This window comes from Sus scrofa, chromosome 1 (assembly GCF_000003025.6).
Source record: "Sus scrofa isolate TJ Tabasco breed Duroc chromosome 1, Sscrofa11.1, whole genome shotgun sequence".
NCBI classification, from domain to species: domain Eukaryota; kingdom Metazoa; phylum Chordata; class Mammalia; order Artiodactyla; family Suidae; genus Sus; species Sus scrofa.
The window spans coordinates 44765145-44780829 of NC_010443.5; the positions used below are offsets into that span (position 1 = coordinate 44765145).

Consider the following 15685-nt stretch of genomic DNA (forward strand, 5'->3'; position numbering starts at 1 on the left):
ATTGTCCGTTGTGTCTGATGGAAAATATATGATGACTATATATTTAATTCCTACACAATGGAAATTTCATTCTCAATGTTTCAGACTTATGTCCCAATACGTCTTAAAGCTTTTTGTTTTCTCCTTCAGCCCAGTCACTTATTAATTTCACTCTCCTTTTTATTCTTATGATATTACCATGACAAAGAATAGGACGTTTAGTTTGCTATTTCTCATGATCTGGTTGTTGTAAAATGTTTCTGCTAATTAGTTAGCTCATAAACCACAAACTACTGAGCAAATGGTAGCAACACTCCCACAAGTCCACAGGTAATTGTTTATTGCTTGCTGAAAACAATTTCACAGTTTGTCTTGACCAAATTACATCATGATGTATCATGGGTGTTTGGAGCTTACAGATCTTTGTATAATGTAACCAGGGCTTACAGTATGACTCAATCCTTAATACACATCATAGGAGGCCCATCATGAGACTATAAAAGAAGCCTATAAAGTTAATGGAAATTTCCAGTTATAGGCCATGAGTCTTATAGCACACCTTTCAGTTAAGATACATGAAAAAGAAAAAAAAAGATAAATGGTGTATCAAATTGTATTAATTTATATGTAATGAATCTTTCAAAGTTTGTTTTTGTCTCCAGATGATCCTTGAGCACTCATTCATTCTCAGTTTCTAAGCAAAGTACTCAAGACTGCTTCCACAGTCACAATTTCTCTATATTTATATGCATGTATCTGATATACAAATGTTCTGAAACTATTGTATTTTTATCAACAATTTTCACTCTTTGATACACAAAGGAGCTTTGCCTGCAAATCCCCAGCATTCTTTAGAAACAGTACCAGCCCTGAAAGCAACCAAGCCTTAAAAAAATTCTACACTTATTTCTTCCTATCTTTTTGAAGTAAAGCATTTTTAATCTCCATTCAGTTACATAGACTCAGGATACTGCTATGTAACAGAAATCATCATACTAATGCACAGAAATTGAAAGTTAAGAAACTTTGGTCTAGGCTGAATTGAATTAAGTCTTGACCTTGTAAACATTTCCATAGGAGGTAGACCATACACATTTGACTTTTTGTCAAATAAGGGATAGTAAACAATGATTCTGAGATCCTAATAAATTAAAGGTATTTTAAAGGCATTAAATAAACATTTCTCTCTTTTTTTGGAAACCAACAATGAAACAGCACAGAGATTTTCAATAAGTTAAGTGGTGAAATATTAAACTTCGTAGTTTAAATGTCTGCATCTTCAGAGCTTCACTGGTTCCATTTGATAATGTTTGAAACTATGGCTAATAATGAGATGCATTCAAAACAGTTTGTGTGCAAGGCACACTCTGCATGTATTTCCATTCACTATGGGGTTGTCCATAACTTTGTACAGCGACCTGAAAGACAATATCCTGCTACTGGATATTCCATTTTCTCTCTCCAACGGCAGTGTGAGTGGATAGGATTTGAGGAGTCGAGATTTCTAAAGTTTCAAGCCCCACCCGGGGTTGTTGGTTTAAGTGCCTCCAGCTGCTGTTCCCATGAACACAGTGTTGATGGGTGGTAGAGAGGGTACCATTTCTCTACCACTTGCTCCATGGGAGTCCAGGCTTTCTTGAGCTGGATACTGATTTGAAGTTCCATACATACACTGGGAGGAGGAGGAAGGAATTGGGGTTTGCAAGCTTGAAGCTGTAAGGGAAAATATAATCGGCAGTTGAAAATTGACTGACATTTTCTTTTCTCTGCAAAATGAAGGCCACTCACGTTAAGCCTTTGTTTTTACTTGTGCATTTAGCACACATCTCTCTGCTAAATTTGAGCATGTATGGTTTCTCAGAGCAATCCTTATCTTTTTCTCCACTTTCCCCCTTGCTCTTCTCCCAGCAATTATTCCTTCTTTCACGCATTTCACAAAGAAAACTCAATTTCTAAAATTAAATTCAGACAGCTTTATCACCAAACTCTATCCCCAGACGGCCTCCTCTTTCCATCCATACCTCCACAACTGTAGTTCCAACGACCATCTTCTCTTACCTGGACCAACACAGCAATCTCCTAACTAGTCTCATGTCCCTCACCTTTGCTTGCCCCACCTCTCTTCTGCAGAGCAGCCAGCATCATCTTGCAGAAGTGTATATCAAACTGTCCTTCTTCTCAGATACTACAATGACTTCCCATTCCTCCAAAGCCCAAGCTCCTTGCCCTGGTTCATAACACCCCAGATGAACTGGTCTCTGCCTTCTGATTTATTTTAACCCCCTCTCCTCATTCACTGTGCTCAAAACACATTGGTCTTCTCTCCGCCTATTGAATTTTCCCAAAGTGTTCCCATATTGGAGACTCTGCACCTTCCCATTTCTTCTGTCTGCACCCCACCATCAGATCTTCACATCATTGCCCCATTCTTAACACTCAGCTTTCCAGTCAAATGTTTCTGCCTCAGGATTGCTTTCTTAACTACGTTACCTAAAGCAGCTCCTCCATTCCTATCTGTCATTTTACCCACTAATCGACTTGAGAATACCTGAAAATATCTTGTTTTGTTTTGTTTTGTTTTAGGGCCACACCTGCGGCATATGGAGATCCCCAGGCTAGGGGTAGAATCACGGCTGTAGCTGCTGGTCTAGGCCAAAGCCACAGCAACTAGGGATCTGAGCCGCATCTGTGACCTACACCACAGCTCATAGCAATGCTGGATCCTTAACCCACTGAGCAAGGCCAGGGATTGAACCTGCATCCTCATGGATGCCAGTCAGATTTGTTTCCACTGAGCCACCACAGGAACTCCCTGAAATAATCTTTTTAAATGCATTTGTTTATATTTTCACTGCCACATCTCTCCCCACTGGAATGTAAATTTGTTATAGGCAGGAACTCTGTCCTGATCACTACCATAACCTAACACCTAAAATGAGGTTTGGCACATAGTAGGTTCTCAAAAATTTTGACTAACTGGCTGACACTGTTTCTTACATTTTGGCTGCTGCCTTATCAGTGCTGTCTTTCTTATTTTTCTAAGTACCATCTCTCTGCCACTAAAAACCAGGCTTTGTAACTAAGGAAATATAGTTATAAATCCTAATTCCCCTTTTGCTGCTTACCCAACTACTCTATTCCCTCTTTTAACCAAGAGCCCCTCTTTGAAGTTTACTTGCCAGCCAACCCTGCCGACTAGAACCATGCTACACCCAAGCTATGTTCCATCAACACTTCCACTATCTCTACAAGTAAACAGAACTAATAGTAACAATAGCAACACGGTACATTTTAGTCTCAGAGTGAGGAAACTTCCTGAAGTGGAATTTTCTGCTTCATTAGAGTAACCTAGAAGCAATGACCATCTGCAGATGGCATGAGATAAGCTGGTGACTCTGCTCAGGGAACATCTGTGATGGTCACAGGAAAGGAAAAGGTGCTTCCTATTGAATTATTGGAAAAATACACCGAGTGAGGAGAGATGGAATTTGTCTCATTTTCCATTCTGCTCTGTTTGGGTGTCAATGCCCTCTACTTACGCTCATCTGAAATCAATTCCATTGGGAGATTTCAGTCATCTCCTGCAAACATTAACACCCTGCCTCGATGCCTACATGGATATACACTTGCTTTGTGATACCTTATTAGTGGTTTTAGAAACTCAAATATGCATTTGTTACTGCCCCTTTTTTCAAATCACTGACTCACTGAGTGACGACTATGTGGCAGGCACTTTGCTGGGTGCTGGTGATACATCGAGTAGAAGCTGCAGTATTTTCTTAGGGACATCAACCTGGTTGGAATAAGATGCTAGGCGACTTCATGGAAAACATACAGTTTTGCTCATTTTTACTTAAAACGTATGTTATAGAATCAAAACACAGTGAAGGTGCTACAGAGGTGTCTGATCACGTTTTACATACAACTGAGAAAATGATAGTAACTTTCATCACATGCCACTGTTTTTTAAAACTTGGAGTGGTTTTAGGCTACTGATGGATATTATGGGTCCAAAGAACAACGCTTGGCACTGCCTGTTCCCAACAGTGACCAAGAGATAGTGGGAAAAAGATATCATTATTGCCCTTGTAAAATTTATAGTTTTTTTAGACTGAATTTGACAGGTTATATTAATTTTTTGCAGACATAACGAGTGCCAGATATTCTTTTTGGAAAGAATAACAGATCTAGCAGTAGATTGCCTGGTGACATGTATATTAATAGATGTAAGACTATTACTAACAGATTAAAAAAAGTAACTTCAGATCCAAAGCGATAAATCAACTGTGGGAACATGAATCCCCAGTTAATACTGCAGGCCTCATGTTCACAACTTTTTAAAGATGTTTTCAAGAACTACTAATATAATTTACCTACTACTGGAGTTCGACATGCAACTGAAGGTGAGGTGTCTGTGTAAAACGAGCTGGTCTGTTTTCTAGTGCTGTCGTCTAAAATGTTAAGGGGATCGTGGATGTCACTGTAGGGGGGCAGCGAGCGAACACTGCTGATGACAGAGACATGTTGATTCACCATCGATCCAAGTCTGTGAGACTCTGGGTAGTTCATATTGCTTCCATAGTACCCTATAACAGAAAATGTTGAGAATGTAGAGTTAACTTAGTACAAATAACATTCCAGGAAGAAAAAAGAAAAGGCAAGGTAATAGGATAGAGCTTTAAAACTAGCATACTGTAAATATTACATTTACATCTACATCTATGATACTGTCGGATTTGTGCTTACATATGGATATGCTTCACTATGTTACTTTTTGTTTTAAATAACACATAGGAGTTAGTGTGTTATTAATTTTGAGATACAAGACTACCTCTCCCATATTTCCCTTACTAAATTAACAATATCTGCTTATGAAGAAAAAACCACCATTAGCCTCTCGCAAAGATTACACTACTTGTCAAACATCAATTTTATTTACAGATCCATGTTTCTGGGAGAAGGACTGGTCTACCCTGAGGAGAGCGGCATCAGGGCAGCTTCTGCATAGAGCCTAGTTTGGTGGCTGAGTAAGTCTATAGATCTTCCCAACTCAATAACTTCAAGTGTCTTGTCAGCCTAATAAGAGGCACTGTTGGGTCCTCATCTCTTAGATCTGATGCTCATTTTCCAGAAAACAAAAAACAAAATAAAACTTATTTACTAAAAATATTTTCAAAGGACAGAACATACTTCTTTGGGGCCATTAAGCTTGGTCTCAAACATACGGTTTGACACAGTATTTTTTCATCACATGTGGTATTCAGAAGGGCGACTTTAATAAAGTCACAAGAACCAATGGTATATTTGTATGTGGCAGAAATTAGCTCCAAATGTCTAAGATTCCATAATCTTTAGAGAGCTCTAGTGAGATGACACCTAAATCAATGAAGGTGGAACTGAACCCCTGATTTTGCCTATTGCCATCTCAAAAGCTAAGAAGAATTCTTTAAAAATTTCAATACCATTAGGTGAATTAGGAGGCAATGTTGCTCCTTGGCAGCTGGCAGCCCCTGCACTGCTCAGGAAGTTGAAGCTTCCTGTATTTAAAAACTGCATACTGTGGGAATCTTGGCTGTGTGGGGATGGTCCATAGCCGGAAGGTGGTCGAGAACTATATGGGGACCCCGCGCAGCTGCCACCAAAGAAGTCTCTAGAAAGCTGCTGTTCACTCCAGGCCATGCATCGACCATGCTCAGGGCGATGAGGATAGAGTCCCGATGGGGGGTGTGGCTGTGCTCTAAACACTGTCTGATAGTTAGAGTTGGTCCCATAGAAGTCATGATTGGCTTGAGGGAGAGCAGGATAAACAGGCTCGGAGTACGCTGAGCAGTGTGAGGGGGCTGACAGCACTGGACCCACACTTGGCGGTCTCCCTGCCATCGGTCCCTGGTTAATGACGCTTCCTCGGCTTGCCATGGCTGGAGAAATGGGTGGTGTCATCAGATGACCAGAGCTCTGGGAAAGCTCCATTTGACCTGGAGAAAAATTACCAGAGCATTCATTAGTGGCAAATTAGAATACTTGGGCTCATATCTTTTAAAATTACTCACAAGATTTATTAATGCACTGTTTTTTCCAACTTAGTTCATTTTTAACCTCCAAAAATAACAGGACTGTGGACCTACAAAACTCTAGGTTTAAAAAGCATCATCACGACATGTATTTATTCACAACTATGGCAACTTTGGGAGTTAGTGATGATGGAGGGAAGTCTGGGATGACTTCATCCTTCCATGCGTATAAAGATGATTAGAGCTCAAGCTTGGGAAGGGCAAGGGGGCAGATGGTCTGCTATGCACATTTCTCCATAATTAAAAAACAAGCTGAGTGTCAAATGGTTTGGAGTTTAGGGTAAAAGAAAAAGGCAGTAATGTCAAAATGACCATAGCTTCAAAGCAGCCTATGCAAAACGTCATGCAGGACTTCCCCGTTGTGGCTCAGCAGCAACAAACCTGAGTACTATCCATGAGGATGTGGGTTTGAACCCTGGCCTTACTCAGTTAAGGTTCCAGCATTGCTGTGAGCTGTGGTGTAAGTTGTAGATGCAGCTAGAAGTTCCTGTGGCTCTGCCTGTGGCATAGGCCTGTAGCTGCAGTTATGATTCAACCCCTAGCCTGGGAACTTCCATATGCCATGGGTGTGGCCCTAAAAAGACAACAAAAAAACAAAAACCTTCATGCAAACCCCACTGGTGAGCAGTGAGTTATGAATGCCACCAAATCTCTGGGCTCCCAATTTCCCACTAGTGGAATTAGGCCCCTGAACTATAAAACCCTTCCAGGCCCAAAATTCTGTGTGCCCAATGATGTAAGGTATATAGAAGGGGTTTCAAAGAAGACATAAGGCAATAAACTAGCAACTAGTAGCTAATTTAAGCCATAAACATTCAGACTAACAGAAAAGGGATCCTAGACCAAAGAGGAAAATAACTGTAATTGTTATCCTCAAATAGCTGAATCCACTTTGTAATTAAGGAGAAAGAAAGTCTCCTCAAAATTCAAAAATGAATAAGCAGCTCATATTTTTTTGACCTTCAAAGCATCTTAAGAATTTTGTGGACACCTACTCTACTTTTTTTCTTTTTTCATTCCACTGGATGAAAATAACCAGTTATTTGTACTTCTGGTAGAACTAAGAAAGTAGATGAAAGTGTGATACTGAGCTTAAAAACAGTATTGTTGAAAATGGGAATGACAAACATTGAAAAATCACAAAAATAGTTATTATTATTATTTATTATTAGTCAGCAAAGATAAGCCTTTATTCTTGGAACACCTGGAGGTTACCAGTTTTAAGAACACAAAGGAATAGGTTCCTGTGAGACATACTGAATGAAGCTCAAGTGGTTTTCCTGGTTGTTTCACAGCCTACCTGTGAGTGGCATATTGTCTGTATTCCCAGAAGGGAATGGGTGCAGTGAAGAAGTTAAGCCTCCAGGTTGACTGGATGACAGAGGGAGATAAGTTGTTTCTACATGGCTTTCATTCTTCACAGCATCACTGGGAACAGTGCTCCCTTTATTACGGTTGGCCAGAAAGCATGAACTTGGAGAAGCAGTGAAGGCAGCTTTACTTGCATCTGGAAAGATTTTTTTTTAAATAGGAAAGTTAACATCTTTCTCACATTCCTAGTAGAAAAGTCCAAGTTAAAAGACCTGAAAATGTTCTAGGGTTGCATCATAACTCTGGAAACTCCTGAGAAATGTTTTCCATGGGAAATAAGGCAGGTCTTTGGTCTTGGCAGTGGTGCTCGTTTTTAACTGTATACTTGTGGGTGTAAGGTGTGTCTGGGGGTACTAAATAATTTGCTCTGTAGTAAACAGGCTTCAAAATGCAAGTCATCACATCCCAGATAGATCTGTTTCCTTCCTTCTCTATATTCCTTGGGAACTTATCCCTACACCATTTGTAAGGAGGTATAGCACATGCGTTGTCTTGAATTACAGTGATTTTTTGCTACTGTAGTCACTTCTCAAATTTTATCTAAGTTCTCAGAAGTTAAAAATATTGATCTGTATTCTTCAGAGTTTCCAGGAAAGTACCTTGACTACCCTATGCATCAATGAAGGGAAGAAAGCACAGGGCTCTGTGAGTGTTAATATCCTGTGTTAGTAGTGACATCGTGAAGGAAGACTCTGAGACTGTTATAAAATCCACTTAATGTGTGCTTACAAACTCCCAAACTTAGGTTTCAACAAAGAAATATGCAAAACAAGATATACATTTTAAATTACCTGAATTCTTCATATACTTGTCCAATAAATTCTGTAACTCCTGCTCTTTGTCATTATTAAACTGGGTCTCCATGGCCAGCAGAATGTATTCATCAAGAAGCATTCGGATCAAATGGAAGGAACCTTGTTTATGGATGGGGAAGGGGGAGAGGGCATTGTGAGATGAAATAAGGGAGAGAAAGAGAAGTCAAGTTATCTTTGTGACCATCTCGCAACACTTCACAAGGAGCAACTGAAACAAACAAACACTTGTTGGACTTTAAATGACCTGCTAAGACCAACATGCTTAACTTGGGCCTCTAATCTTTCTGTGTACCGCCTGCCCAGCTCACTGTGTGTACTGTCCTGCCAGCTCTTTGGCCACTAATTACATCAAAGGAAAATACGGATGAAAGTGAGACATGCTTTATGCTTTAAGAGGGCACACACTGGAGTGTGATAAGCTTTAACCTGAGGAGAATGAGCTCTACTCTGCTCTATTTCTGTTTACTTTGTACTAAATAATTAGACAATGGCCAGCATGGTCTGAAAAAAGTGTCAAGTAAGAAGATGTCTTTCTAACCTGGAACAAAATGCTCTTTCATTTGAAAAAAAGGAAAAGAGTAATTTTCATGTGGAAGATGTCCTAGAAAACCTTAAGCTTATTTTTACTATTCAACAGATTTCCCAACAAGTCTTTTTTCATAATAAAGTCAGGTTTAAATGCTGTATAATTTAAGAAGCCTTAAATAGAAGCAAGCTGTTTCAAATAGACTCAATATATTTTGTTCATCCCTCAATGTAAGTTCACTGATCTTATCTAATGCTGTTGAAAATCAAATAAAGACAGTTTTCTTAATTGCAACTACTTTACAATGTGATGATTTCTCAAAATGCAACTACTAAATGCAGAAGTACTGTCCATGAGATAGCACTATAATTACAAACTAGGAGTCTGAGAAATTTTAGGGAAAAGAAGGTATTCAATTTTTGAAAAAGCTAACTTGACTCAATTTTTCATAAGTCGTATAGATCAGGAAAGATGGTTCAGAAACATATGACAGCATGTCTTCTAAGCTGCTCTTTGATTCTTGGAGTACAGCTATGCGGGTTCCTGGAAAAGATGCAAACATTTTCCATATTGCAATGAATAGTGCCTTTGGAAAATAATGTATTAATTATTGTTTATTTGTTTGTTTAACAAAGAAAATTTATCCAAGCACTGATGAAGTATAATGGTGATAGCTGCTATTTATTGTGTTTACCGGGTGTTAGGCAATGTGGTCTTATTTATATCACCTCATTCAAGAGCCTATATAACCCAATGAAAGAAATATTCTTCCATTTCTACAATGAGCAGACTAACTTGGGCGAAAGCCAAGCCAAAGAGAAGCAGTGTTAGGAGTTAACCCTGCAAGTGATCTGATTCCAAAACCCAGGCTAATAACTACCATTCTCTATTGGCTCAGTAGTCAAATGTAAGAAGTGACAGTGCCACATGTTTAAAAATTGATAGGAAATGTGACTGACAAATGAATGATATAATTTATCTAAGAAGAGTTTTATAAAGCACTTAAGATACCAAAACTGGATGCATTGTTCAAGGTGAGATTATGCATTACTCGAGCACCAAAAAAGCTCCACTTCAGCAGAAAGTCTTGAGCCCTCTTCTTTAACGATCTTCCATTCTGTTTGCTGGTCTAAAAGTAAAGTGACAAAATGAAACTATAAAAATCTGTCATCTCATTATTACATGCTTCCTACATGTGATCAAACAGTAGATAAACTTTCTGACAAATGGACAGATGGCAAGGCATGCCATTTTATCATCAAATAAAATGAGTTGTTCTGGGATTTTCATTTTTGATCTGTCTTTGCTGCCATTTTTAAGGTTAATAGATCTTTATTCACTATGTTTTTGTCACCTAATAGAACTGGACAACAAAATGAAATAATTTACAAAGTATTTTCTCTCTTAATTTTCCTTTGACAGAGCTTTAAAAAGAGCAGAAGGTGAAGTGTGAAGGAAAGGTTATATATTTCTGTGAATGATTAACTCTGACTTCTCTGGTCCTGAATGATAATCTGTTTTCCTTCCAGGAGAAAAAAAAAGTCCTTACACTATAACTAGTTTCCTTGATATGGAATGGCTAACACCAACTGGTGATGGATATATTTGTTCTTATGGCCTTGTTTCATGATGGATGACTTGAAGGTTAACTGAAAGAGTTGAAGAAACCACACAGAAAACACAAAATACTGAGCTCCTAGAATTTAAAAATGTAGATATTTAAAATCATATTTTCTGTCAGCTTTTATGAAAGTGTGATTTTTAAGAAAAGGGCCAGATCTTTCCAGTTTTTCAGTTTCTCTCTCACTATTGATGTTACTCCACTGTAACTTTACTGACTGGTAGGGAAGGCATAGTGTCTTGCAGTCTGTCCGAAAATGATAAGCAGAATTCAGTCTATGCCTAGTGCTCTCAAATCTGCCATATGTCTAACCATGATATTTGATTTGCCTTATTTGCAGGGTTTCAAAAGCTTTTCAAAGCATTTTTACACACAGCCTGTTGCCATCCCCCATCATTCAAGCATTCAAGAAATTATAGCCAGTTTAGCATTTAGCATTATCAAAAAAAATTATTTTTAGAATTTTTCATTGAAAAATACCTTAATAACTCTCTGTTCTACCACAGTATCCAACCATTCGATAAAAGCCTCCACAGTGGCATTCTTCTTAAGCAGATCTTTCAGTTCTTGGAACACAGTGATAGAGTCATCTACCACGCAAAAAGAAAAAAAGAAAAAAAGAAAGCAGACTTTCACGCTCTACTTTGAACCCAAGAGAAAACCTACAACTAGAAATTATTAATAATCGCATAACATAAAAAGGAATGACAGGTAGATTAAATATGTTAAAGAAATCAATTTTATATCCTGAAAATGCTTAACAAAAAATCCTTAGTTCTTTACTTTTCAAAATTTTCATCATAAGTGTATCTGTCTTGGTATATATTGAAATATAAGTTTATATTTATACACTAGGGAAGAATAAGTTGTCACTAGTGATGATTATTCATTTTGATAATGAATAATAATGAAATGCAGTGCTTTCATTAAATGCAACAGATTAGTTGAAAGCTAAGGAATCAAGTAAGCTAGACCTGTGAATTTCCTGCTTTCTGAAATATCCTTTTTCTTTAGCAAAAATTAAATTCTGCCCTGAAGAATTATGCCATTTAAATGAATAATCTTTTATCATGTAAAAGTCAAAGGGGCAGTTTAGAACTATCATTTTATTAAAGAGTTTGAGGTTTACTGAATCCCAGAGGGTAATATAATATTATGTTAGGAAATAGAAAGCAGGGCTGAGGCTGAGGTTGAACCATCCCGAGAGCAGTGTGCTATAGCCTATAGGAGGCTGCACTTTTTTGTCTTTTCAGAGAGAAATGGTGGGAGAAAGACTGGGTTGTTATCACTTGAAAATGGAACCTGATTGTCTGGCCACACCTACTAGCTTGGTAAACTCTGTTAGATTGTCCAAACCTGAGCAGGGGATTTCTGCTTTGAAAAACAGTATTGCATTGAGATTTTTTGATATGCATTATGTCCCATAGGATGCCAAGAGTGTGAAACACATGGAAATGTGTATGCATATAACCTAAAACTCATGAAAACTCACAAAACTCAAAACCTATTTTGATTATTTCCAGGTTCCTATCTATCTAGGTTATTTCTAGGCCAGGAGATTATGGAGGGCTTTTATTTTCTTCTTAATATTTTCTGTATTTTCCAGGTTTTTCACAACCGTAAGCACAACTGGTTTTAAAATAGAGAATAACTTTTTAAAATTAAAAATATTCCTGTTAAACCGGGTTTCTCAAACAGATATGATTTTGTAGTCCGAGGGGACATTTGGTTGTGTCTGGTGAATATGTGGTGTCCCAATTTCAGGAGGTTGCTATTGCCATGTAGGGGGTAGCAGCCAGAGGCGCTGCTCAACATCCTTCAATACATGGCACAGAGCCCCCACTGCCCCATCAAAGAGTTATCCAGCCCAAGACTTTGACAATGCTGAGGTTGGGAGACCTTGCTCTCAACAGAGGAGACTTACATTCGGTGTAGATATCAGAGTCAGTGTCTGTGCTGCCTGAAATGGTGAGAAGGGCCTGAGATCCAATACTGTTCAAGTCAACTTTCTCAATATCGGATACCATAGAATTCACGACATGCTGGTCAAAAAGAGCTGGTCTGGCGATCTGCATCAAGAAAGTAAAAAAGAGGAGTTCCCGTCGTGGCTCAGTGGTTAATGAATCCGACTAGGAACCATGAGGTTGCGGGTTCGATCCCTGCCCTTGCTCAGTGGGTTAAGGATCCGGCGTTGCCGTGAGCTGTGGTGTAGGTCGCAGACACGGCTCGGATCCCGTGTTGCTGTGGCTCTGATGTAGGCTGGTGGCCACAGCTCCGATGGGACCCCTAGCCTGGGAACCTCCATATGCTGCGGGAGCGGCCCTAGAAAAGGCGAAAAGACCAAAAAAAAAAAAAAAAAAAAAAAAAAGGAAAGTAAAAAAGATGCCAAACTGTATCACTGATCTTCCATCTAAAGAAAAGTTGTAGCTTCTAGAGAAAGTTCCTTGAGGAAAAGTACCATATATAACTCCTCTTTTCTTATTTTAAAACTAAAAGCAGTATCTTTTAACAAGATCATTTCTGTTAAAGGTTTGAAAACTGTTTTGAAATAATAATTTTTTTTTAATCCACGGTCATAAAATGAGAATTTTACAGGGATTCCCACTGTGGTTCAGTGGGTTAAGGACCTGATGTTGTCTCTGTGAGGATGCAGGTTCCATCCCTGGCCTGGCTCAGTGGGTTAAGAATCCAGCATTGCTGGAAGCAGCAGCATAGGTCACAGATGAAGCCTGGATCTGGTGTTGCTGTGGCTGTGGGGTAGGCCGGCAGCTGCAGCTCTGATTTGACACCTGGCTAGGGAACTTCCATATACCGCAGGTGTGGCCATAAAAAGAAAAAAAAAAAAAGAATTTTACCACATTACATTTCTTATATGGAACTATTCCAGGGTAGTCTTTTAAAATTTAAGGGGCTAGAAACCTCCATAAAGCAAATAACCAGTTGATGGGAGGGGAAGTATATTTTAACAATATACAAACATGCAATTCTAATTTAAGAAACAATTTTTTCTCGCTATTTAAGGAAGTAATTTAAAACACACTGTGGGTTTTACAACATCATCTACACATGGGCTTATTCTCCACAACTTATTAATTTTATTGATTGGATTCGTTTATTGATTGAGTTCATGTGGCAAATAAGACTTTTACATTTTACATTGCGTTCAAAAGGTTTTATTCTTTTACTTTTTTTATATAATGATTTTTATTTTTTTCCATTATAGCTGGTTTATAGTGTCCTTTTTTACTTTCTGTTTTGAAAAAATTTAAAATTTACAAAAAAGGTTCAAAAATAGTGCAGAGTATGTACTTCTATCTGTATATACTCTTTATCCAGCTTCTCCTAATGTCATCATCTTACATAATTATTGGACACTACCAAAATCAGGAAATCAACATTGGTATGATACTCTTAACAAAACTACGGACAAATCTGATTTCATCAGTGTTTCTGTGAATGTCCTTCTGTCCTAAGCATTCACTCTAGGATTTCACAGTGCATTTAACTGCTCTCAACTTAGTCTCCAGTCTCTGAAAGTTCCTCAATCTTTGCTACCAGATGATTCAGGTTTTTTTTGTTTTTTGCTTTTTTTTCTCTTTTTGTCTTTTCCAGGGCCACACCTTGGCATATGGATGTTCCCAGTCTAAGGGTCTAATTGGAGCTGTAGCCTCCGGCCTACACCAGAGCCACAGCATCTCAGGATCCAAGCCGCATCTGTGACCTACACCACAGCTCATGGAAACGCTGGATCCCCAACCCACTGAGCAAGGCCAGGGATCAAACCCGCAACTCCATGGTTCCTAGTCAGATTCATTAACCACTGAGCCACGATGGGAACTCCAGGTGATTCAGTTTTGATGTGGTGACATATACCCTCAGCTTATCAACATACCTGTGCAAGATGTAAGAAAGATGTTTGTCGTTTCAGAGATGATACAAATCTTCGTACAATAGGTATTTTCTTATCAGTCAGAGCTTCTGGCAAATTTTCCAAAGATGAAACAACCCACTGTTCCCAATTTTTAGCAAAATTTCTTATGTCTGCTAATAAACTACAAAATAAAACCCCAAAGAATAAAAAACTATGTATTAAATCTTAAATAGGTCAAATGCATTAAATAAATATAATTTAATGGAGATATACTATTATTCTATGATTCCAAGAACATGACTTTGAGGTCAGACAGACACAGCCTAGGTTTGCCATTTATCATCTTGGCCAAAATATTCAATCTCCTGGAGCTCCAGTTTCCTCATCTGTTAAATGGGAATAAGAATAGTATCCATGTCACAGGATTATCATGAAGATTCCAGGAAATAATTCATAGAAGGTGCTCAGGTTAACACCTGGCATGCCGAAAGTTATCACTTTATTGTTAGCAATATTAACGCATAATTCAAATATTTTCTATAAAGTATTTCTGCGAAAAGTAAGTGTGCACTTGATTTTGCCTATCTTGTTTTATTGAGAGATAAACATAGGGACCATAATATCATTTCAGGTTATTTAACATTTGTATCTAGTATTATATTCTTATAACCCAAATGTAACTGTAGAATAAATTATTAGAAACACCTAATTGAAGGAACCTATTTAGAAAATTGCAGGAAGTTCCTGCTGTAATGCAGCAGGTTAAGAATCTGGTGGTATCTTTGAAAAGACTCAGGTGACAGTTGCGTCTGGGATTCGATCCCTGGCCTGGGAAATTTCATATACCACAGAGGTGGCCAAAAAAAAAAAAAAATTGCAAGTGTTGGTTATGTATATATTCTGAAAACAAAAATGTTTAAAAATCAGTCAGCAAAAAACTGTAATTGCAATGTATACATGTAAGGATAACCTGACCCCCTTGCTGTACAGTGGGAAAATAAATAAATAAATAAATAAATAAACAAACAAACTCAGGGAAAAAAAAAAAAATCAGTCAGCAGGCACTCCTGTCGTGATACAGCAGAAACGAATCTGACTAGGAACCATGAGGTTGTGGTTTCGATCCCTGGCCTCGCTCAGTGGGTTGAGGATCTGGCGTTGCCATGAGCTGTGGTGTAGGTTGAAGATGCAGCTCAGATCTGGGGTTGCTGTGGCTATGGTGTAGGCCGGCAGCTGTAGCCGATTAGATCCCTACCCTGGGAACTTCCATATGCCCTGGGTGCAGCCCTAAAAAGACCAAAGACAAAAAATAAAAAATAAAGTAAAAATCAGTCAACATCTCAATAATACACATCTAAATATATTTAGGATGGAGCAGTGACGTGGTACAGGGGGAAAAAAGGCAGAGGTTGGAGACGAAGAGACCTAAAT

General features: G+C 38.4%; 1 protein-coding gene across 3 annotated transcripts in view; it reads right to left on the bottom strand.

Annotated features, from left to right (window-relative positions):
- The window catches only part of RFX6 (regulatory factor X6), a 61434-nt gene continuing 46055 nt past the window's right edge, over window positions 307-15685 (bottom strand). For all 3 annotated transcript variants that reach the window (XM_021089153.1, XM_021089145.1, XM_021089140.1), the window contains 9 exons: window positions 14276-14435; window positions 12308-12452; window positions 10864-10973; window positions 9774-9891; window positions 8213-8335; window positions 7351-7557; window positions 5442-5954; window positions 4353-4565; window positions 307-1692 (listed from right to left, as the gene is read on the bottom strand). In XM_021089153.1, the coding sequence (XP_020944812.1) occupies window positions 1517-1692; window positions 4353-4565; window positions 5442-5954; window positions 7351-7557; window positions 8213-8335; window positions 9774-9891; window positions 10864-10973; window positions 12308-12452; window positions 14276-14435 (1765 nt within the window). In that variant the 3' untranslated portion in view covers window positions 307-1516. The remainder of the gene's footprint in view (window positions 1693-4352; window positions 4566-5441; window positions 5955-7350; window positions 7558-8212; window positions 8336-9773; window positions 9892-10863; window positions 10974-12307; window positions 12453-14275; window positions 14436-15685) is intronic.